At 50.3% G+C, this 23,734-nt stretch overlaps 1 protein-coding gene and 2 non-coding genes across 3 annotated transcripts; all 3 read left to right on the top strand.

Moving 5' to 3' along the window:
- Positions 1 to 10,796: 10,796 nt before the first annotated feature.
- Positions 10,797 to 22,958, top strand: DKC1 (dyskerin pseudouridine synthase 1). The gene is made up of 15 exons (XM_077889125.1): positions 10,797 to 10,935; positions 11,642 to 11,709; positions 12,360 to 12,446; positions 13,601 to 13,692; positions 14,014 to 14,198; positions 14,809 to 14,873; positions 15,249 to 15,375; positions 15,601 to 15,731; positions 16,119 to 16,262; positions 18,241 to 18,361; positions 19,564 to 19,682; positions 20,386 to 20,489; positions 20,869 to 20,977; positions 21,737 to 21,856; positions 22,121 to 22,958. The coding sequence occupies exons 1-15, from the start codon at positions 10,920 to 10,922 to the stop codon at positions 22,184 to 22,186; spliced, it is 1,554 nt and encodes a 517-aa protein (XP_077745251.1). The 5' UTR covers positions 10,797 to 10,919; the 3' UTR covers positions 22,187 to 22,958.
- LOC144309318 (small nucleolar RNA SNORA36 family) lies at positions 15,825 to 15,961 on the top strand. Its single transcript, XR_013375361.1, has one exon. It is a non-coding gene; the product is annotated as a small nucleolar RNA SNORA36 family (small nucleolar RNA).
- LOC144309319 (small nucleolar RNA SNORA56) lies at positions 20,673 to 20,799 on the top strand. Its single transcript, XR_013375362.1, has one exon. It is a non-coding gene; the product is annotated as a small nucleolar RNA SNORA56 (small nucleolar RNA).
- Positions 22,959 to 23,734: the final 776 nt, after the last annotated feature.

Raw genomic sequence — 23,734 nt, 5'->3', positions numbered from 1 at the left:
ATCTGGCTTTACTATTACCAGTGATAGTCTTCCTCATGTCTTAGGGAAAAAAAAAATCCTGACACCATAACCATTACTGTTATATGAAAATAGTATGAGATTAAAAATAAATAAATAAATAAATAAATAAATAAATAAACAAATAGTGTGAGATTATTGTCACGAGTCCAAATCAAACACTTCTGAACTCGTTCTATGAGGACACTGTTACTCTGATCTCAAAACCAGAAAAAGATGATAAAACAGGAAAAGCAGAGAAAGCTACTGATCAATATGCCTCATGAATACAGACTTACAAATCCTCGGCAAAATACTAGCAAGTAGAAGGCACAAATACATATAAAGGATCATACACCATGACTGGTTGGGGTTTGTTGCAGAGGTGCAAGGCTCATTCAGTATGTGAGTCAATCAGGGGCGCCTGGCTGGCTCAGTCGGTGGAGGGCGGAGCGTGGGACTCTCCATCTCAGGGCCTAGAGTTCCAGCGCCACGTTGCAGGTAACAGTTACCGGTAAAAGCAGGAAAAAAAGAAATCTGTGCAACCCACCACGTTAACAAGCAAAAGAAGAAAAGTCACAAGCTTATATCGATTGATGCAGAACAAGCATTTGACAAAACCCAGCACCGATCCGTGACACACACTGTCCTAAATTTAGGAGTGGCAGAGGAGCTCCTGCAACTTGTTCAACAACGTGCACAGAAGACGTAGGCCTGACCTATGTGATGCTTAAAAACCAGACACTTGGGATCCCTGGGTGGCGCAGCGGTTTGGCACCTGCCTTTGGCCCAGGGCGCGATCCTGGAGACCCGGGATCGAATCCCACGTCAGGCTCCCAGTGCATGGAGCCTGCTTCTCCCTCTGCCTGTGTCTCTGCCTCTCTCTCTCTCTCTCTGTGACTATCATAAATAAATAAAAATTAAAAAAAAAAAAAAAAAACCAGACACTTTTGGGCACTTGGGTGGCTCGGTCAGTTAGGCAGTGAGGCGTCTGCCTTCAGCTCCGGTCATGATCCCGGGGTCCTGGATGGGGCCCCATATCAGGCTGGGCTCCTACTCACTCTCCTTCCTCTGCTGCTCCCCCTGCTTGTGCTCTCTGGCTGTGTCTCAAAGGAATAAATAAAAATCTTTAAGAATTATAAATAAAAACTGACCAGTTTTCTCTTGAGATTGGAAACAAGGCAAGAATATCTGCTCTCGGGCACCTGGGTGGCTCAGCGGTTGAGCGTCTGCCCTTGGCTCAGGTCGTGGTCCCGGGGATCCCGGGATTGAGTCCCACATCGGGGCCCCACAGGGAGCCTGCTTCTCCCTCTGCCTATTGGCTCTGCTTCTGTGTGTCTCTCATGAATCAATAAACAAAATCTTTTTTTTTTAATTTTTATTTATTTATGATAGTCACAGAAAGAGAGAGAGAGAGAGGGAGAGGCAGAGAGAGAAGCAGGCTCCATGCACCGGGAGCCCGACGTGGGATTCGATCCCGGGTCTCCAGGATCATGCCCTGGGCCAAAGGCAGGCGCTCAACCGCTGCGCCACCCAGGGATCCCAATAAACAAAATCTTTAAAAAAAAATCCAGTTGGACAGAATTACGTGTATCTGTTTCTGGGCTTCCTCTTTTCTCTCTCTCTCTCTCTTTTTTTTTAAGATTTTATTTATTTGAGAGAGTGTGTGTGCACTCACACATGCGTACCCAAGTAGTGGTAGGGATGGAGGGAGAGGGAGAAGCAGATTCCCCACCTAGCAGGGAGCCAGGCACGGGGCTCATGGAGACCCTGGGACCATGACCTGATCCCAAACCGAGAATCAGGGGGATCCCTGGGTGGCTCAGCCGTTCAGCACGGCCTTTAGTCCAGGGACTGATCCTGCAGTCCCAAGATCGAGTCCCGCTTCGGGCTCCCTGCATGGGGCCTGCTTCTGCCTCTGCCTGGGTCTCTGCCTCTCTCTCTGTCTCTCATGAATAAATAAATAAAATCTTAAAAAAAAAAACAAAAAAACGAGGGAACCCTGGGTGGTGCAGCGGTTTGGCGCCTGCCTTTGGCCCAGGGCGCGATCCTGGAGACCCGGGATCAAATCCCACGTCGGGCTCCCGGTGCATGGAGCCTGCTTCTCCCTCTGCCTGTGTCTCTGCCTCTCTCTCTCTCTCTCTCTGTGACTATCATAAATAAATAAAGAAAAAATGAAAATATTAAAAAAAAAAGGATCCCTGGGTGGCGCAGTGGTTTGGCGCCTGCCTTTGGCCCAGGGCGCAATCCTGGAGACCCAGGATCGAATCCCACATCGGGCTCCCGGTGCATGGAGCCTGCTTCTCCCTCTGCCTGTGTCTCTGCCTCTCTTTCTCTCTCTCTGTGTGACTATCATAAAATGAAGAAAAAAAATAATTAAAAAATAATAATTAAAAAAAAAACGAGAGTCAGACGCTTAACTGACTGAGCCACCCAGGTGCCCCTGGGCTCACCATTTCATTCCCTGTATCTATGTGTCTATTCCCCCACCAATACCATGCAGTCTTGACTACTGCAGCTACTATATAATAAGCCTCAAAATCATATAAAGAGATTTGTGTGTTGATCTTGTATACTGTGGACTTGTAAAACACAGTTATTAATCATTGGAGTTATTTTTTGTAGATATCTTGGGATGTTTCTATGAAGACAATTGTGTTACCCACAAATTGATATGGTCTAATTTCTGCCTTCTACATCTCTGTGCCTTTTGCTTCTAGAAGTTTCAACATTATGTCTAATAAGAATAGTGAGAGCAGGGCAACCCCAGTGGCCCAGTGGTGTGGCGCTGCCTTCGGCCCGGATTGTGATCCTAGAAACCCGGGATCGAGTCCCATGTCGGGCTCCCTGCATGGAGCCTGCTTCTCCCTCTGCCTGGGTCTCTGCCTCTCTCTCTCTCTCTCTCTCTCTCTGTTTCTCACGAATGAACAAATAAATAAAATCTTAAAAAAAAATCAAGAGCTTTCAAAACTCAATAGTCCAAAAAACCCAAATCACGAATAATTCAATCTGGAAATTGATAACACATATGAAGAGACAATTCATTGAGGAGGACAAACAGATGGTGACAAACGAGCACATGGAAAGATGTTCAGTATCATTAGCCATTAGGGCAACGCCTAGAAAAACCACGATGGGGGAAACCACATAACCTATCAGAAAGGCTAAAACTGTTAAAAATCAGCAGAATCCGCCCATTGATTCCTGACCCATGGTGGCAGAAAGGCCCAAGTGGGCAGCTCAGGGGCTTTGCCTTTCTACCAAAGTGCAAGTCAAAAGAAATATCACATACTTAGGGGACAGTGGCAGAAATCTGTTCAAAGGCTTGAGGAGTGCAGGGAAGGGAGTTCCCATCACATCCGCACTTATAACTCACTGTTTGGCTCAGGAAGGTGGCAGTTTTATTTATTTTTATTATTTTTTAAAGATTTTATTTATTTATCCACGAGAGACAGAGAGAGACAGAGGCAGAGGGAGAAGCAGGCTCCACGCAGGGATCCCGACGTGGGACTCGATCCTGGGTCTCCAGGATCTCGACCTGGACTGAAGGTGGCTCTAAACCGCTGAGCCCCTCGGGCTGCCTTTTTTTTTTTTTTTTTTTTTTGAAGGTGGCAGTTTTAAGCCAGGGCTCCAGAATTCGTCGCCAACCCCCTCGTGGCCCAGTGGGGTGGATGGCTCCTCTGCTCGAACCTGGGGAAGCTGTGACTGCTGGATCCTACAACACAGCAGCAATGATCTTCTGGGACTTCCAGGGCCCAGTCACAAAAGGTTATTCGGGCAGTTTTCCGCCTTATCGAGTGCGAGGCCTGCTTTGGGAGCCGGAGCCACCAAGTCCAGCCCGACACCCCGAGGCTACCACTGTAGGGACGTCCAAGCCCAGGACGGTCGAGCGGGCCTTGCAGCTGTATTCTCACCCTAATTGTCATCTGTCAGCATGACAACATGTTTAACGAGTTGGATGGTTTGTTATTCAACTGACAGATTATGCTGAGGAATTCCGACCAAACACAGTAGAATGTCTTGTCTCTGCATCTTAAGGTCTGGGGCCTCAGCTGAGATGACTCAATGGCTGGGGGCCATCAGATGGCTGGAGGCTACGATCTTCTGGAAGCCTCCTCACTCCCGTGCTGCTGGTTACCTGGCGATTTCACATGAGTGGGATCATATAATGTTTGTCTCTCTGTACTTAACTTCCTTTAGCATGAGGTTTTCTTCTTTCTTTTTAAGGATTTTATTTGAGTTTTTTTTTAAAGATTTTATTTATTCATGAGAGACACAGAGAGAGAGAGAGAGAGAGGCAGAGACACAGGCAGAGGGAGAAGCAGGCCCCATGCAGGGAGCCCGACGCGGGACTCGGTCTCCAGGATCACGCCCTGGGCCGCAGGCGGTGCTGAACTGCTGAGCCACCGGGGCTGCCCTTTTATTTGACTTTTTTTTTTAAACATATTTTTTTTAATTTTTATTTATTTATGATAGTCACAGAGAAAGAGAGAGAGAGAGGCAGAGACACAGGCAGAGGGAGAAGCAGGCTCCATGCACCGGGAGCCCGACGTGGAATTTGATCCCGGGTCTCCAGGATCGCGCCCTGGACCAAAGGCAGGCGCCAAACCGCTGCGCCACCCAGGGATCCCTATTTGACTTTTTTAAACATTTATTTACTCAAGAGAAAGAGAAGAATGAAACAGAGAGAGAGAGGGAGAGAGCATAGAGAGAGAGGGAGAAGCAGACTCCCTGCTGAGGTGAGCAGAGAGCCCGACACAGGGCTCGATCCCCGGACCCCGCGATCATGACCTGAGCTGAAGGCAAAGGCTTCACCGACTGAGCCACCCAGTCGCCCCTAAAGATTTTTTTTTCAAAGATTTTATTTATTTATTCATGACAGACACAGAGAGAGGTGGAGACACAGGCAGAGGGGGAAGCAGGCTCCCTGCAGGGAGCCCGAGGTAGGACTCGATCCCGGGACCCCAGGATCACGGCCTGGGCCCAAGGCAGATACTCAACCGCTGAACCCCCGGGCATCCCTGAAGATTTTAAGTCATCTCCACCCCCATTGTGGGGCTTGAACTCACAACCCTGAGGTCAAGAGTCGCCCAGTCCACCGGCTGAGCCTAGCATGATGTTGCAAGGGTCCATCCGTCCTGCAGCAGAGACCACTACTTCACCCCTTTTTATGACTGAGTAGTATTCCACCGTGGACGGACTGCGTCTCGTCGACCTGTCGTCCGTAGATGGACATTCGGGTCGTTTCCACCTTTAGGCTGTTGTGAATAATGCTGCTGTGAATGTACACGCACAAGCATCTGTTTAAACATCTGTTTTCAAGCCTCCTGGGTAGATACACATAGGAACGGAATCGCTGAGTCATACGGCAACCCCGTGCTTAACCTTTTGAGGAACTGCCAGACTGTTTTCCCCAGCAGCTGCACCATTATGCGTGAATGCAAAGCGCCGGGGCCCACGCCTGACCGTGCAGCCTGCTCGGTCACACCATGCCCAGTCTGGGACCTGCGGCTCAGGTCCTGACATCACGCAGTCAGTCCGTTTCAACCAAGGACCAAAGAAAGTCAAGAGCTTTGTCTCCCAGCAAATGGGGGTGTGTAGGTCCTAGCTCTAGTCTTTCTTTTTTTTAAAAGATTTTTTTTATTCATGGGAGACACACACAGAAAGAGAGAGACACAGGCAGAGGGAGCAGCAGGCCCCACGCAGGGAGCCCGACGTGGGACTCGATCCCAGGGCTCCAGGATCACATCCTGGGCTGAAGGCGGTGCTAAACCGCTGGGCCACCCTAGTCTTTCTTTTTATTTTTTTTTTATTTTTTTGTCTTTCTTTTTAAATGTATCTTTATTAAACGTAAGAACTCCTGCCTTTCTTGGCCTGTCTGGGGAATCAAACCTAAGACGTTGGTGTTGTTAGGTCACATCCTACCCAACTGAGCTAACCAGCCACCTGGCCAGCCCTAGCTTTATTTTTATCCCAAATTCTAGAGGCCTGGGCTATGATTCTTTTTAAGAGTTGGAAAAGGGGGATCCCTGGGTGGCGCAGCGGTTTGGCGCCTGCCCTTGGCCCAGGGCGCGATCTTGGAGACCCGGGATCGAGTCCCACGTAGGGCTCCCTGCATGGAGCCTGCTTCTCCCTCTGCCTGTGTCTCTGCCTCTCTCTCTCTCTCTCTCTCTCTGTGATTATCATAAATAAATAAAAATTAAAAAAATATTTAAAAAAAAGAGTTGGAAAAGGGGGGCAGCCCGGGTGGCTCAGTGGTTTAGCGCTGCCTTCAGCCCAGGGCGCGATCCTGGAGACCCGGGATCGAGTCCCACGTCGGGCTCCCTGCATGGGGCCTGCTTCTTCTCCCTCCGCCTGTGTCTCTGTCTCTCTGTTTCTCATGAGTAAATAAATAAAATCTTAAAAAAATAAAGACTTGGAAAAGGGAACGCCTGGGTGGCTCAGTGGCTGAGTGTCTGCCTTCATCTCAGGGCAGGACCCGGGGTCCCCCTGCCTGTGTCTCTGCCTCTCTCTCTATGTCTCTCATGAACAAATAAATAAAATCTTTAAAAAAAAAAAGACTTAGAAAAGGCTCTGTGTGGCACCCTAATGGGGGATGCCACCTCCAGAAAGAGGCCAAGCACGCACTGTGCTTCTCTCGTAGCGGCAGTGAGCCAGGTACAGCAGCTTGATTTTCTCTTTGGGGATCTTTTTCAATATGCCTCAGTCCACCGGATGCCCAGAAACCTCATGGGTTCCTGCATTTTCATGGGGCTCATCTGTCACCCTGTGAGGAAATATTTGCTCAGGTCCAGTAGGCACGATGACATTAATGTACTGCACCAGCAAGATGTCTTGGGAGACAGTGACATGATCAAGTCAGTCCCGGGGGACCTAATTAAATAATATGCCAGAGAATTGAAAGGACAGTTCCATGGGCTTCCTTTAAAAAAGAAGATTTTATATTTATTTATTTCACAGAGAGAGAGAGAGAGAGACAGAGAGAGAGCACAAGCAGGGGGAGCAGCAGGCAGAAGGAGGAGAACCAGGCTCCCTGCTGAGCAAGGACCCTGATGCAGGACTTGATCCCAAGACCCTGGGATCATAACCTGAGCCAAAGGGAGACACTGCAGCAACTCAGCCACCCAGGCGTCCCCCAGGGGCTCCCTTTTGACTTTTCTTTCCATAATTGTCCCCAGCCCTTGAGTCAAAAAGCCCCTGTGGGAATTTTTCCAGCTGCTGATGCTGATTGTGTTTATTCCAATTCTGCAGTCAGGAACTGGGGGAAAAGCCACCGGAGGACCCACAGTGAAAGGGACACAGATTGGTCTCCATTTCTGACCAGTCGGCCACAGTGGCATTCTGTGTCCCCAGGGAAAGAAGGACGAAGGTTTGCGGTATACACTGGTGTTATGTGTACCCCGCCTCATTTTTCACTTGAGGGCTGTGAGCTTGTGGGCTGGCTGGGTCTGGGGATGAGATGAGGGGCCGTGATTTTTCCCTTGTGGCAATTCAAGGCAGACTGCCGTTCACCAGACCTAGAGGTTTTGTTGTTGGGGTCACACAGATCGTGGTGTATTACAGGTGGCCTATTATTAATAGGATGTCATGACCAATTAGGCATCACCAAAGATCCTTAGGGATAAACCATTCTGGTTCCAGCTGCCAGTCCTGCTGCCTATCACGACACCCATCTTGTTGTATGAGACGCAGTGTCACCACTTGGCCTCTGCTGCGCCAGGATCCTTGCTTCTATGGAAACACCTCTCACTGCATTTTCTAGTTTTCCAGAATCTTCAGCAAAGTGTGTCAATGTTTTGGTGAAAGGAATGCCCTTTGAGCTCTCTCAGGGGATGTAGTTAAGGGTTGAGCCAGTAGGTTGCACAGGACAAGTCATTGCAACATTCCCACCTACCCAAGTCTTGGGATTGGAGAGAATGAGGGATGTGAGGGGTTAGGGCACAAGAAGAATTGGCATTCTCTTGCTCGGTAACTGACCAGGTGATTTCATTAGAAGATCTAAAAAAAACCAAAAAAACAAAAAAACAAAAACAAAAACAAAACAGGCTCAGCCTCACCAGACAGCAGAGGAGCTGCTTCTGCTGATAAGGGAATGTCTATGAGGTTTCTGGGTTCAGAAGACACAGATTCATTAAACCAAAATACTTACAGAGCATCTTGCAGGAGCTGGATGTATAGCAGTGAACAAAATAGACAAACACTTCCTGGCTTCATCAGGCTAACATTCCAGTGAGAAGAGACAGTAAAAAAAAGGCTCATTTAAGGCAGAAAGAAGAGCAGGTGCAAAAGACCCAAGAAGGGGGAGTGTGCCTGGCATAGTACTGAATAGTCAAGAGGCAGTGTGCCAGGAGTGGGTAAGGGCATGAGTGGAAGGGGATGGACTCAGAGAGAGAACGGGTCGCCGCCGTCATAGACACTTTGGCTTTTACTGTCAGGGAGATGGTGTTTTGGTTTCCTAGGGCTGCCATCACAAATTGCCTCAGACTGGACAGCTTTATTTTTTATAAATATTTTATGTATTTATTCATGAGAGACATAGAAAGAGAGGGAGAGACACAGGCAGAGGGAGAAGCAGGCTCCATGCAGGGATCCCAATGTGAGACTTGATCTTGGGACCCCAGGATCACGTCCCGGGCTGAAGGCAGACGCTCAACCTGGGAGCCGCCTAGGCATCCCAAACTGGACAGCTTTAAACAACAGAAATTCATTCTCTTATGGTTCTGGAGGTTTGAAGTCTGAAATCACTGCAATGTCTGCCCACATATTCACATGGACTTCTGTTTTGCTTGTGTGTGTTTTGTCTTCTCTTTTTTAAAGATTTTATTTTATTTTATTTTAAATATTTTATTTATTCAGGACAGAGAGAGAGAGAGAGAGAGGAGGCGGAGACACAGGCAGAGGGAGAAGCAGGCTCCATGCAGGGAGCCCAACGTGGGACTCGATCCCAGGTCTCCAGGATCACGACCTGGGCTGAAGGTGGTGCTAAACTGCTGAGCCACTCAGGCTGCCCTCCCTTCTCTTCTAAGAACACTCATCATTGGATTTGGGATCCAGCTGAGTAATCCAGGATGATCTCATTTTGAGATTTTTAACTTAATCATACCTACAAAGACCTATTTTCCAAATAAGGTCACATTCACAGGGTCCTGGGGTTAGAATATACCTTTGGGGGGGTGTTACTTGATCTCACTACATTTGGGAAGTCATTAGGCTTTGAGCAGAGGAGGGCCATGGCCTGACTTGTAGTTAAATGGCACTTGTCAGCTGTTCTATTGAGAAGACACTGTACTTGGGAATAGTAGAAGCAGGGGCACCTGTAGGAGGCCATTGGAGAAATACAGGAGAGCCACAATGGTGGCTTGGACTGTGGTGAAAGCAGTGAGGGCGGTAAAAAGCATGAGATTCTGGACCTGTTTTAAAAGAATAGATGGAAAAAAAAAAAAGCATAGCTGGGAGGTTTTGCTACCAGATTGGATGACGAACATTGGAGAAAGATGAAGCCACAGGAGAACCGTCCATGAACATCTCAAAGTTAGTCAGTGACATATTTACCAATGAAGCACTGTAAGATAAGGGGAGAAGTAGTAACCCACTGGTGGATCGGTTGATCCTGGGCAGTTTGGTCATCTATAAAAAGTCAATTTGTATCATGATTATGATCGCCGTGGGATGCACCTAAATAAATTCGAGAGAGAATGAGCAGTGAGGAAAAAGCAATCAGCTGTTTTTTAAGGCACAGTAAAACAAAAGTGCAGTTTCCAGTCTTACGGTAGAGGAGAAACGGAAGAAAAGCAGCAACTCATTAGAAAGAGAATGGCCAAAGGGCTCACTTCCAATTGCAGCAAGTTGCACAGACATCAGGAGCGCACCCGGGTCAGACTGCGAAGCGCCGCGGCACAGACGGGAGTGGGCAGAGGAAGGGGGGGCTCGGCCGGAGGCGCTGCTTCCTGCTGTCGGATCCGCGCAGCCACTCAGCGGCCGTGACTGTGGAGCCAGCGACGTGCAGCAGCGTCCTGGAGCCCGAACCGCTTCAGGTGGAAAACGCACACTGGGGAGCCTAAGTGCGAAAAAGAGGTCTAAACATTTTTTAAAAAAGATTTTCCTTATTCATTCATGAGAGACATAGAGAGGCAGAGACCCAGGCACAGGGAGAAGCAGGCTCCATGCAGGGAGCCCGATGCGGGACTCGAACCTGGGACCCGGGGGTCACGATCTGGGCCGAAGGCAGATGCTCAACTGCGGAGCCCCCCGGGCGCTCCTCAAATATTTCTTTCATAAAGTGTGTCTCTGATATGTTGAAATGATATCATTTCGGATCACCAGGTTAAACAAAATTCGTTATTAAATGAGTTTCACCTTTCTTCTTTTTTTGATCGTGCGGCCGCTGGAGGCTTTAAAAGCGCCCGAGCGGCTCGCACTGTCCCCCCATTGGCCAGCAGCGCCCCAGCTGCGCGGGCTGCAGGCAGCAAAGGGCTTTCCACGTCCCTGTGCCTCAGCGTCCGCGTGTCCACTCAGCCGACGCGCCGCCAACGTAAAGGGGTCGGCGAGGGGACGCCGGCAGCCGCTGTCACCCGTCCGCCGCGGCCCCGGCGGGGGTCTGGGACCCGCGGCCCGGGCCACGCCCACAGGCCGGGAGCCGCATGCGCATGCGCGTCCCGACCGGGCGGGTCCCGAGGCGCACGCGCGAACACCGCCCCCGCGGGGGGCCGCAGCAGCCAATGAGGTTCCGCGGGCGGCCCGCGCGCCTGGGGCTCGGCTCCCGGCCCCCGGCCCCGCCCCCGGCCCCGCCCCCCGGGCCGCGGCGCACTACGCAGCGGGCGTCGCACAGGTGGGCGGGCCCAGGCGGCGCGGCCTGACGGCGGCGGGAGTCCGCGCGCTCCCTCGCTGCTGGCGCACGCGGCTCGCGCGCTGTGCGGGGCAACATGGCGGACGCGGAAGGTAGGGGTCGCGCGGCGTGGGTGGCCGGGTGGGCTGCGAGGGCGACGGCGTCGGGGCCGAGGCGGGCGCTGCCCTCCGCCCGGCCGCCCCCGTGGCAGCCGCGGCCTCCGGGCTGGCCTCGCCTCTGGAGCCGGGCGACGGCGGAGGGGTCCTCCCAGTGGCGTGCCTGCGCGAGGCCCGAGCCTCCCGCGGATGGCACCGTCTCCCCAGGGCCCGGACCCCGTCACCGGCGTGGGCCGAGCCGGCGGCCCCCCGCGGCGGGAGACCTGGCAGGACATGTCCCGCCGCCTGTCCGGGCGCCGTGGCCAGCGCCACGCGGAAAGGCCGAAGGAGCGGGCGGGGAAGCAGAGGGGCCGAGGGGCCCCGACTTGCGCTCAGCTCCAGGTGGCAAAAAAGTTCTGTGGGCCGCAGACCGCGGAGGGCACCCTTGAGTGGCCACTTACGGAACTTTCTGGCCCGTGGGGCGAGCACTTGGGCGGCAGGTTTAAGCACGGCCACGTGGTGAACCGTACTGGGAGCCGACATGTGCGACTGCTGCCGGTTGGCTGCGGAGCCTTGCAGCCCACGCGCTCGGCCGTACACACCTCGTGGACCCCAGCCTCGTGGGCCCCACGTCCATTTTCCGCTTGTTCCTCTTCCATCCTGTATTTTAGGCTTCATTGCCCTTATTTTCGGGGAAAACTCCCAAACCTCTTGTGTCTTGTAGTATTAATTTTGCCGAAGAAACATAAGAAGAAAAAGGAGCGGAAGTCCTTACCAGAAGAAGATGTAGCGGTGAGTGGGAATATGTTTTACTTTGGACTAAACGGAAAGGTTAGGGAGGGAGCACATACGTAACAGCTGTTTTTAAAAGTCTCTGATGAATGAGTCAGAATCGGGTAGTGGTTGTGTAGGGACTACACAACGCCAGCCTCCTAAATCTCTCTTGTCCAGGGCACTTTCCTAAATGGTGTTGACGAACACCAGCTGCTCTCCCTGAAATTCTTTCTTATGACACCCACAGACCCACTATCTCTCTTTCTAAGTTACTGTTCCCATCTTCTTTCTGTAAAATTTTATTTCTGAAAACAGAGAGTGCTCATGAGCAGGAGGATGGGCAAAAGGAGAGAGGGAGAGAGTCTCAGACGCCGAGGCGCCAGACACAGGACTCCATCTCAGGACCCTGAGATCATGACCTCAGCCCAAATCAAGGGTCACACGCTTAACTGAGCTGCCACCCAGAGGCCCCTACATGTCCCCATCTTGAGGGCACTTCACTTACCCTTCTGAGATCCTGGTTCAGTTCTTTTTCACTTGGGAGGTCCCAGTGAGGAGGCATGGAGATTACCAGCTTTTTTATTTAAGAGGCTTAGACTAACAGGGTAGTAACGGAATTATTCAAAATCAGGTGACAAGTCTGACATTGTGTTTCTGTCCTGTTTAAGGAGATACAACATGCTGAGGAATTTCTTATCAAACCTGAATCCAAAGTGGCTCAGTTGGACACATCTCAATGGCCCCTGTTGCTCAAGGTATGTGGTTGACATTATGTGTCCAATCAGTGCCTGACTTTTAAGTTATTTAAGTATTCAGCAGTTCATTAAGAGTAATTAGCATTAGCATCTTTGAGGAAGTGCCAGATGATACAGTCTAAAGCAGCATTTTTCACGGTATCTCACATGAAGGACCAGGTTTTTTTTTTCATTTCCAGTGCACACAGTACTGTAGTGGAATGCAGTTTCGAGTCTTACAGCAGTGTCCTACTGCCGTCAAAGTTGATAAGTAACTAGTTCTTGGTTTCTGTATTTGACTCCACGTTACAGGCTTGTACCAGTTTGTGTGTCACACTTGGTTCAGAACTGCTTTAGTGCTTCAGGCTATGGGCTTTGAAGCCAGACCAACTGGAGTCAGGCAGTGTGTTACGTTCAAACAGTCATTTAAACTCGGAGGCTGTCTGCTTATGGTTTTCTTCTCTTAGGAAGGCGGGTGAGGACTGTGGGTAGCAATCCATGAAACGAGTTACATAGAGTCTACCATGTAACTGGTCGATACATACGAGGTGAATGAATGAGATTTGCTTATGTAATTCGACACAGTTGAGTTTCTGTTTGGCCAGATGGCTCTTCCATTCGTATCTGTTTTTCTATCGTAGGTCCTCAGGATATACTAGTAAATTGGGTATGCCAGGGTCCCTACTGTCGTGGAACTTAAACATCTAGGGTTGGGAGATGACAGTTAAAAAATCATTGCTATTTGTGCTAAGCACCATGATGAAACTAAACTGGTCAACGTGAAAGATGAGCTTCAACTGAGGGGAGCTCTTTTAGACCTGGGCAAAGCAGAGGTGGGAGCGGCTGAAGCAGGAACGAACTGGTTGTGTTTGAGAAATGTCGTTGCCACTCTTAGTACCCCAAGAAGTCTTTCTAGAGGAGTGATCAAATTTGAATTCGGTTCCTATAGGTAGTTTTTCCTGTGTATAAGGAGCCTTAATGGTCTGTCACCCTAGATAATGAAAATGCAGGAGCAGAAACCAAGTTTATGAACTTGCGGGTTAACCACATCATGGTTGATAGTGGTGCCGACTCTTGTTTTATTTATTTATTTATTTATTTATTTTTTCCGACTCTTGTTTTACATATGTTAACGGCCTGTTAAGTTTTTTTTGTGTTGTATTTTTATTTTCCAGAATTTTGATAAGCTAAATGTAAGGACAACGCACTATACACCTCTTCCTTGTGGTTCAAATCCTTTGAAGAGGGAGATTGGGGACTATATCAGGTAAGTGTGTTGGGACCATGTACTTTTAACACTCCTTTTCTTTTCAAAGAGACCGTTTCAGGGGCGCCTGGCTGGCTCAGTTGGTAAAACGTGGGGCTCATGATCTTGGGTTCATGAGTTGAACCCCACTTTGGTCATACAGTGTACTTGAAAAAATGACCTTTTTTTCACATCATTTCAAGGAGGTAGTAGCATCTTAGAATGACCTAGAATTGCCGTAAATACATAACCTGTACCCATGGTGAACTTTTTTGAATCGTCAGATTTAGTTTTTATGAGAGGGACAGAAATGATGGCACAGTGGTTTCTTTTCCATTTTAGGACAGGTTTTATTAATCTTGACAAGCCCTCCAACCCCTCTTCCCATGAGGTGGTAGCCTGGATCCGCCGAATACTTCGGGTGGAGAAGACGGGGCACAGTGGTACTCTGGATCCCAAGGTGACTGGTTGTTTAATCGTGTGCATAGAACGAGCCACTCGATTGGTGAAATCTCAACAGAGTGCAGGTATGTGGAAGAGGGGATAAAGAGGCAGCTTTTGATATCGAAAGGCTTTCTACATTTCCTTTTCTTCTGCCTTTTGGCCCTTGATAATGGTCTCTTCATCAGTTAAAAATCCTGAGCCGGGATACTCTGTACCGTCTGTCCCTTGCCAGATCCTAGTGCATCTGCCTTTCTTGGAGTTCCCGGTACTGGACATGGTGCACATCAAGTTGACTAGATCTGTTCCTGGCACGGAGGCGGGGCTGTGTGGGTCCAGCTCTAGGCTTACCGCTCCAGGCTCCTCTGGGTCTTTGCTGCTGCTTCTGCCTTAAGTGCCCCTCCCTCATTTTCATCAGGGGAAGCTCTCCTACATGACCTTGCAAGGTTTTTTCCGAAGCAGTCTCTACATTGGGTATTCCAGCTGTCCCTATCAGCACATTGGAAGTTGAACTCCCAATGAGAGAAAGTATCTTTCCTTTCCATGTCCAAACCATGAAATTTGTCTCGAGGGAAATTTTACACAAAGAAGTTGTCAAATTGCATGTTTTTCTTGCTGCACAAAATGGGAATATGAGCATATAAAAATACAGAAAACTCAGTGGCCACACCTGACTACTCTTCTGTCATTTTTTAGGCAAAGAGTATGTGGGAATTGTCCGGCTACACAATGCTATTGAAGGGGGGACTCAACTTTCTAGGGTAAGTTTGTGATTACAGGGAGGGTACCTCTTGGCAACTTGTGTATCTGAGCCCCTAGCTGTCCCTCCAGAGGTCGGTTTTCCTGGCTGACCTGTCTTGTGCCCTTTTCAGTGGGCTGCTCACGCCAGCCCGGGCAGGTACTGCAGATTTGCAAGGGCACTTCAGCCCTGTCCCCTCTGAGGAAAGGGCTCTGATAAGCACTGAGTCATCCCTGTGTCATTGAAGAGAGAAGCAAAAATGGAAAGAGCATTTTAGGTCTTAAACAATTGGAAGAAACTTTTGATTTTCCATTTGTGTACTTAGACTGCCGCAATAGCCCATTTGCTCCTATTGGAGAGTCCATGCATTGAGTCTTTGCTTTGTGCTTACTCCCAGGCCCTAGAAACTCTGACAGGTGCCTTATTCCAGCGACCCCCACTTATTGCTGCGGTAAAGAGGCAACTCCGTGTGCGGACCATATATGAGAGCAAGATGATCGAGTATGATCCTGAAAGAAGATTAGGTGAGTCATTAGGCCTCTGGGCAGCTGAATTGCCATTGACCACATGTGGACAGAAGTGCGTTCTTGAGAACTACATTCTCTTGTCAAGAGTAGTTGCCCTTAGTATATGGTGTAGCCGGAGTCTGGTTCTGTTGTGCTTAGTCCTACTGACTCAGAAGAACTCTGGGTTTCTCAGTCAGTGATGTGTTTACTTTGGACAATTGCTACTTTGTGTGTGTGTCTTAGGAATCTTTTGGGTGAGTTGTGAGGCCGGTACCTACATTCGGACGCTGTGTGTGCACCTTGGCTTGTTACTGGGAGTTGGCGGTCAGATGCAAGAACTTCGGAGGGTTCGTTCTGGAGTCATGAGTGAAAAGGTACACTATTATGGGACTAGAAGTTTTAGAGCTGGTACCTCGTATTTTCCCGCCCTTGGTGGAATTTCTGCTTCCTATTCTGGAAAAGACAATTTCCAAAGTGTTGAGTTCAGTTCAGGGCAGCTTCCCTGTTCTGTTAATTAGACTTTGGAACATTGAAGCCTGGGCCGTGAGAGGTGGTTGGATAGAACGCATTACTCTATTCATTTCCTACCTCTCAGCCTACAGAAATGCCTACTTAGACTTCAGTATATCAGCGATTACAGATGTGTAGAAGAGACTGAAGACTAGAGTTTGGGACTAAAATTCAGGTTTGGGAAGTTTGGGGTCTGTTGAACTATTTCAGATACAGTGACACTGAATAATTGTCATATGGCTGCTTTTCAGGACCACATGGTGACAATGCACGACGTGCTTGATGCCCAGTGGCTGTATGACAACCACAAGGATGAGAGTTACCTGCGGCGAGTTGTTTACCCTTTGGAAAAGCTGTTGACTTCTCATAAAAGGCTGGTGATGAAAGACAGTGCAGTAAGTTCTGGGTTGTAAGTGGGCTTTGGACATAATGAGATTCCACAAAGATGAGATACAGTCCGTATTCTGAAAACCTCACTCTATGTAGAGATGAAAGATGACGTGAACCTATTTTCTTTTAGGTTTATTTTTTTCTGGCTTTGTAGATTGGACTCTGGAATGTTTTGTCTTTTTATTTTATTTTTTTATTTTAATTTTTTTTGTTTTGTCTTTTTAATAAGCATTTATGATCAACTTGTTTTTACTAAATCAAAACCAAATATACTAGATTAAACTGAGAAATTTAATGGTAAACGTACTTCCATATCAAAATTAGGCAGATTGTTTAAACATTTACTTTTGAGTTTTCCTAAAGTATCAGTGGTACATAAAATCTGCCTTTCTGTAAGCTGGTAGTTCTGTGTGTGCCTGAGAATCCTTGATGTATTTGCATTGTTGCCAGAAAAGATGTTCTTAGAAAGATAGTATTTATTGATTGGAGAGAGGGAGCATTAGCAGTGGAGAGGGGCAGAGGAGAGAGGGAGAAGCAGATTCCCCACTAAGCAGGGGGCCTGATGTGGGGGACTCGATCCCAGGACCCTGAGATCATGACCTGAGCCAAAGACAGATGCTAAACCAACTGAGCCATGCAGGTGTTCCTAAAAAAGAATTTTGCTTGGGATTAAAAAAGTTAAGATGGGCATTTCAGAGATATGGTAAGCTATGTCCTTGGGAATTTTACTAGGAAGTTTTTTTCTCTTTAAAAATCTTAGTTTGAAAAAAAAAATCTTAGTTTGAGGCTACAAAACTTAAACATCACTGAAATTACCAAGGTATTTTTTTAGTGTGTTTACTACATAACCTTGAGAGTACTTATCTTTTTTTTTTTTAAGATTTTAAATAATCAAAAAAAAAAGATTTTAAATAACCTGTATGTATACCCAGCATGGGGCTTCAACTCACAACTCCAAAATCAAGAATCACATACTGTACTGAGTCAGCTAGGTGCCCTGCAAGTAGTTCTTTTAATCACGTGATTAATTATGGCAGGGAGAAAATAGCTAAGTTGAGGGTGTTCGATGCACTTTTTGTATGTTTTGCTTTGTAGTAAGAGACTAAAAGAAAAACTACAGAGGTGTACTAAACTATGCCATTATAATTGAACAAATGTAATCGCGTGAAACAGTGTAAATGCTGGGGCCTCCTTACGCTGGGGTCAGACTGGTGCCCTCTGGGTGAATTAAAGTGGGGGGGTGGAATGTGGTCAGCAAAAGAGATCTAGGTGGATGAAGACAAGATGGCACAAGACCTTGAGCTCTCAGGGAGAGGTGGCCTTCACTTGCATGTAATTGGTTCAGCAGGCCTCGGTAATCTTACTTGCTAGGTACTTTGGGAGCCTGTTACAGGCCAGGTCTCCCCAAAAAGCAAAAAGGTCTCTTAGTTCTGTTATGATTTTCCTCCTTAATGATAAGAAAGAGAAGAATAATTAAGGAAAAGTCAGTCTGGGTTTTGGTAGAAGATGAAAATACTGTTAAGTCCCATGGATGAATGAGGGGCAGGAATTTAAATTCCCCTTTAATGACTTACTTTCTGAGTAAGTGTGTCTGAGGTGCCTAGCTCATAATGGATGGTTGCTTCATAAATTTTTTAATTTTTATTTATTTATGATAGTCACAGAGAGAGAGAGGCAGAGACACAGGCAGAGGGAGAAGCAGGCTCCATGCACCGGGAGCCCGATGCGGGATTCGATCCCGGGTCTCTGGGATCGCGCCCTGGGCCAAAGGCAGGCGCCAAACTGCTGCGCCACCCAGGGATCCCTGGATGGTTGCTTCATACGCCAGATTGCAGCCAATGGCTATCAGTGCCATCAGCCCCATCCTGTAGGCCGAGGCTGCACTGTCAGGTCCACCCCAACATTCTCCTTTGCACCGGCGAGGGTAGGGATGGAGGGTTAGTGCAGTGGCTAGGACTTTGACATGTGATGCTGTCCCTGCAGGTGAACGCAATCTGCTATGGGGCAAAGATCATGCTCCCGGGCGTTCTCCGATATGAGGATGGCATCGAGGTCAATGAGGAGATCGTCGTCATCACCACCAAAGGGGAAGCAATCTGCATGGGTAAGAGGGGACGTTGCCCAGTGTCTTCTGCACATCACAGCCAGGCTCGCTAAGATCAGGCCCCTGAGCCCTGGCTCCGCAGGCTGTCTGGGGCAGGTGAGGGCGGTCAAAGCAAAGGACCGCAGCAGAGACCCAGATGAGGAGGAGGTGGACGGCTCTTCCCTCATCCCACTGGCTGCTATTAGAGGCCACGTCTTAGCAGCCTGGCTCCAGCGACGAGGGGGAAGATCCTCAATGAGGGGAATAAGTATCTATGGTAATTGAGATGAAGGAGGGGAGGCCGTTTCTTGTCAGCCTGTACCAGTTACCTTGTGAATGTTTAGCTGCTGTTAGATTGTCCCTTAACACTTCCAGTGTTCTGTTGCCCATGTGTGGCCTGAGCCCCCAGCCTGGTGAGGGTATCTTCAGGGTGCTCCGCTCTGACTGCTCCATAGAGCCCTGCTTGCAGCTGAGAAGGGGATCCGATGACAAGCTTTCTTGTGCAAATTAGGCACATTAGGTGAACAGCTCTGCTTTACTTTTTTTTTTTTTTTTTGCTTATTAAGAGGTCTCCTGAGGGCCTAGAAAGCATTGATTTTTATGCAATTAGTGTAAAAATTTTTTAGACTGATATTTTTAATATGGTCTCACAGTTTTTTTTCCATATGAACATCCTCAGCAAAGGAAACCTCAAGGCAGTAGAGCTTCAAGTATTAAATGATTTTTTTTGGGCAGCCCTGGTGACCCAGTGGTTTAGCGCCACCTTCAGCCCAGGGTGTGATCCTGGAGTCCCGGGATCGAGTCCCACGTCGGGCTCCCTGTGTGGAGCCTGCCTCCCTCTGCCTGGGTTTCTATGTCTCTCATGAATAAATAAATAAAATCTTTTATAAATAAATAAGTGACTTTTTTTAGAGTTTTTTTTATATTATTTACTTATTTTAGAGGTTTCATTTATTTTGAGAGAGAGCATGCAAGCAGGGTCGGGAGGGAGAGACTCTCAAGCAGACAGTATACTGCACGTAGAGCTCGACACAGGTCTTGATATCACAACCCTGGGATCATGACCGGAGCCGAAATGAAGAATTGGACACTTAACCAGCTGAGCCACCCAGGTGCCCCTTAAATGGGGTTTTAAGATTTCTATAAAATAGTAGAATCAGGGCTCATCACATTCCAAGTTTCTGCCCTCCAAGTCATTCTTCATCTCTTTCCAACACCTGCAGCCATTGCATTAATGACCACAGCAGTGATCTCTACCTGTGACCATGGTATCGTAGCCAAGATTAAGAGGGTAATCATGGAGAGAGACACTTATCCTCGAAAGTGGGGTTTAGGTCCAAAGGTAAGTGGGACTGGGCGTGTGCCCTGCTCTGAGTTACCTTTTCATTTTTGTGTTGTTGAATACTCACTTGGGTAGTTCTCCGCTCTGTCTCTACCACCACAACCTTGCCTTGTACCGGGCTCTGGGGAGTGATGGTGAGTAGAAAAGGGAACATCTCAGACCTTAGAGATTTTACTCTAATGGGGGAAAGCAGATGGGCATCACTAATTGCATGGCTAATGGTGAATTTCAGGCAAGTTGAAGTCCTATCAAAGAGTGTAGAGCGGTTCCTGGCACCTTGGGAGTCCAAAATGAAGGGTTTGACTTGATTGGGGGCGGGGGGGTGGGGAGTCGGGTCTGGGTAAGGGATTTTTGTTGGTTCCATGCCAGCATAAAGGATGTAATAGTATGTGTTGATGAGGTGAAGAAGGGAGGGGAGAGTCTGGGGAAACTGGGATAGTATGTGCAGAGGCCCGGTCGTGGAAGAATGGGGTGAGAGGCGATGCCACCAAATGACATTTCAGAGGCTGTCACTGGTACAGTAGGCTTTGTGACGTTGGGCAAGTCCCGTGATTGCTCCTGTTGGAGAGAGTTCTGAGTGCCTTGCAGAGAGGGGTGAGGCCCAGCTGGGAACCCACGAGGGAGAGGAGCCTTATTTGAGCGATCCTAGTACCTGCTTCTCGCGTTACACTGTTCTGATGTCGAAACCCCAACTGTCTCCCAGGCAAGTCAGAAGAGGCTGATGATCAAGCAGGGCCTTCTGGATAAGCACGGCAAGCCCACAGATAGCACACCTGCCACCTGGATGCAGGAGTATGTGGACTACAGGTGAGCACAGGGTGCTTCAGAGCCCCAGGCGGGTGGAGACGGCCCCTCGCCGCCTGGATGCAGTAGTAGTTCCCCAGCTACAGGTGAGGACGGGCGCCGGCGGGGTGGGGTTGGGCCGGCGCAGAGCTGCTGTCGCGGGACTCCGGGGACCTGCGTGGTGCTCACGAGGCCTTGGGGCCTGCGCAGCAGACAGTTGCCCTTTTCTAGTCTGGCTCGAGGGACTCTAGAGGGAGTCCGTCTGCGACAGTAAGTGGTGAGCTCGTGTCTGTCATCAGTATTTTGACGATGGCCGTAGACTTGCCAGATAGCGCTGTGGAGGATGTGGCAGGGCCTCCCCGGAAAGCCGCCCTGCGTGTCTGACCTCCTACCTCTCTTGCAGCGACTCTGCAAAGAAAGAGGTGGTAGCCAAGGCAGGAACAGCCGCACAGGAAGTCACCGAGGTAGTAAAGTCCCCCAAAGTGGCTGCCGAAGTGGTGAAAGCCCCGAAGGTAGGTGGCATGCTGCAAGCGCTGCGCCCTGTGCCCGGCGGAGGGGCGGTGTCCGCTGGTCCTGAGCGTGATTGCACACCAGGCCCGTGTTGTGGCCCCACGCAGCCCGCTCCCCACCCCCGCACAGCGGAGACCATGCTGTGCCAGGCGTCGGGGTGCCCGTCGGTGCTGAGCGGGTTCCAGGGGGGCGTTCCCTGCTGTGGCTGCCAGGAGCGCTACGGGCTCAGCTCACACTGGCCTCGGCTCCCACCTCAGCTGAGGCAGCAGTGCTGGAGCGCAGAGGGGTCCATGGGCTCCTGGCCCCACCCTGGGTCAGATGGTGGCACAGCTGTGTGGAAATCCACTGTGCGAAGCTCGGGGGGCAGAATCACCTGAGGCTGACCACCTCTAGGCAGCACGGGATCGGTGTTGGGAAGTTGGAGGACAGTAGGCAGTAGTACCTCGACTTCTCAGGGTTGGGGACCCGCGGCTTGAGAGTACAGCGTGGGTGCAGGGAGCGAGCTGGGAGGCGCTGCTGGCTGCCCCCTGGGGCCCCCGGCCCTGCTGCTCCGGTGCTCCTGCTGGGCCCGTGGCTTCCCGGTCTTTGGGGCGGAGGTTGTTTGAATCCTCTGCAGATGAAGGCTCTCTTGGGGGTCGTAATGAGGAAATGATCGTGTTGGGTTGAGTTGGGAAGTCCTCTGGCGCTTCCCGCGTTCTTACTGGACGTTTCTTCCCCACTTTTCCCACGATCTCACATTTGATCACTTGTCTGCACCTTAGCGGAAGCGAGACAGTGAGAGCGATGAGCTGTCTCCACAGCTGCTCAAGAAGGAGAAGAAGAAGAAGAAGAAGGAGAAGGCCAAAGCTGCCGCGGAGGGCGCGAGTGAGCCCGCAGATGGGGTACGTGGGGACGTGGTCGGGAGGCCCGCGCTTGCTTAGCCGGAAGGGGCAGGGGGCAGCGTTTGCTGGCAGCCGCTCGTGCTGCAGACTGTTGATGGCGGGGCACGTCTGAGTGGCGTCTCTTGCGGACTAAGAGGGGACATTGGGGCCTCCCTGAGAAGGTCCGAATATCCTCACCGGTCCGGAGGCGGCTTTATGGGGCCTTTGGAAGTCGAGCCGATTGGGTTGTTAACGGACGCACTGAGGCTGCCCTCTCTCTCCCAGGACAGTGACAGCGCCAGGAAGAAGAAGAAGAAGAAGAAAATAAAAGCGGAGGTGGTTTCGGAGTAGTGGACGCCAGCGCAGGCACGGTGCCCGGTCGGGAGGAGACATTAAAGCCTTACTGAGAAAACGTAACTCTTTTGTTCTTGAGGGAATGGAACGCAGGTCCCAGGAAGCTCGGAGAGTTCAGCGCTTCGCAGCTGCTCCCTGAGAACTCGGGGACGAGACCCGGCGTGCTCCCCCCACCCTGTCCTGTTCTAAGGATGTGGGTGCAGGAGGCAGGCTCGATGCCGCCCGCTGCGCTTCTCGGGAGAGCTGGGAGTCCCCTCCCTCAGATCCAGGGTGGCCCAGGAACGTCTGCGGGCGGCGCCCGGTGGCTGTCGCGACATCTAGCCCTCTCCTGCTTTGCACCCCCCCCCAACTCATTTTAAAAGTCTCCACACGTGGCCCAGTGACCCGATGTGGAGCAAGGAAAAGAACTGAATCCTGTTGGTCACTTGGGAGATCAATCTTTTGTCCCGTGTCCTAGGAGGACAGTGGTCTTTTCTGGTGTCAGAGCCATCTCTGCCCCCCCGTGTGTGTCCCTGTCACAGGCAGGCCATCCCGTCAGCTCTGTCCAGCCCCCCGCCCCTCCCCGGCTTTAGCGGCCCTTTGTGCCCCTTCAGAGCCTGCGTGGACAGCCTCACGCACCTGAGTCCATCTGCCTACTTGTGTTTGTGACAGAAGCTAGGAAACTATTCCAGACTCTCTCTTTTAACCCTCTTTTACTTTCAAAGGATGAAATTACTTCCTGCTGGGAGAAGGTTGTACTTTTTACTTAATAAAGTCTACTTGTTTTTAAGTATTTCTGTTGGGTCTTTTATCGCAGATGTAAAACTAGCAAAACAAAAAATATAAACTAGTTTGATTAAAAATCTAGGGGACTTTATGTCCAATTTGGAACACAGGGCTAGTTCATTGCTTCCTTTTCTTTCCCTGGTTCTGAGTTGCCCCATTCATTCTGGGGCCCGTTCCCTGGCATGGAACTGAGTGAGGGCTCTGGAATCTTCGCTGAGGACATGGACTAGATGAAAGGGGGAACCCTCACAGTGATGTCCTAGACATGGGAAGAGGAGAGGAATGGGGCTGGCAGGAGGTGCCCCCCCCATGCATGGGCTGGGGTCCCTCCCTGCGGCGAGGTGAGGCCCGAACTTGAGGCTCAGTGTGCGCCTGAGGGTCTCGCGGGGACTAGAGCTCCGGGAGCCGCGGTGGGGGGGGCGCTGGGGCCCCAAGTGCGTAGCAGCCCAGCAGCTCCGCGGGGGCAAGGAAGCGGGTGTCTCCCTCTGCAGGCTGTGGGCAGCGGGCGTGAGGTGCTCTGGGAACTACTTGGGGGGGGGGGGTAGCTAAAGGGAACGGCTGCCCTGGCCGTCCGGGCAGCGGAAGTGGCGGGATCACAGCTCTGCTCCCAGCTTGTTCTCCGCGTCGCACGTGTGCGTGCAGGTGCGCACAGGAGGCCACACTGTCCTCGGCGCGGCACGGCCCCCGGGACGCTGGGTTGGCCGCTGGAGGCCTCCGCGCTCCGACAGGCACCTGGCAGGCCCTGTCCCTCCGGAGACGCGGGGCGGGGGAGGGGGGACC

Source organism: Canis aureus, chromosome X (assembly GCF_053574225.1).
Source record: "Canis aureus isolate CA01 chromosome X, VMU_Caureus_v.1.0, whole genome shotgun sequence".
NCBI lineage: Eukaryota > Metazoa > Chordata > Mammalia > Carnivora > Canidae > Canis > Canis aureus.
Note: the sequence above shows the minus strand (reverse complement) of the source record. Positions and strands in the feature narration are given on the sequence as shown.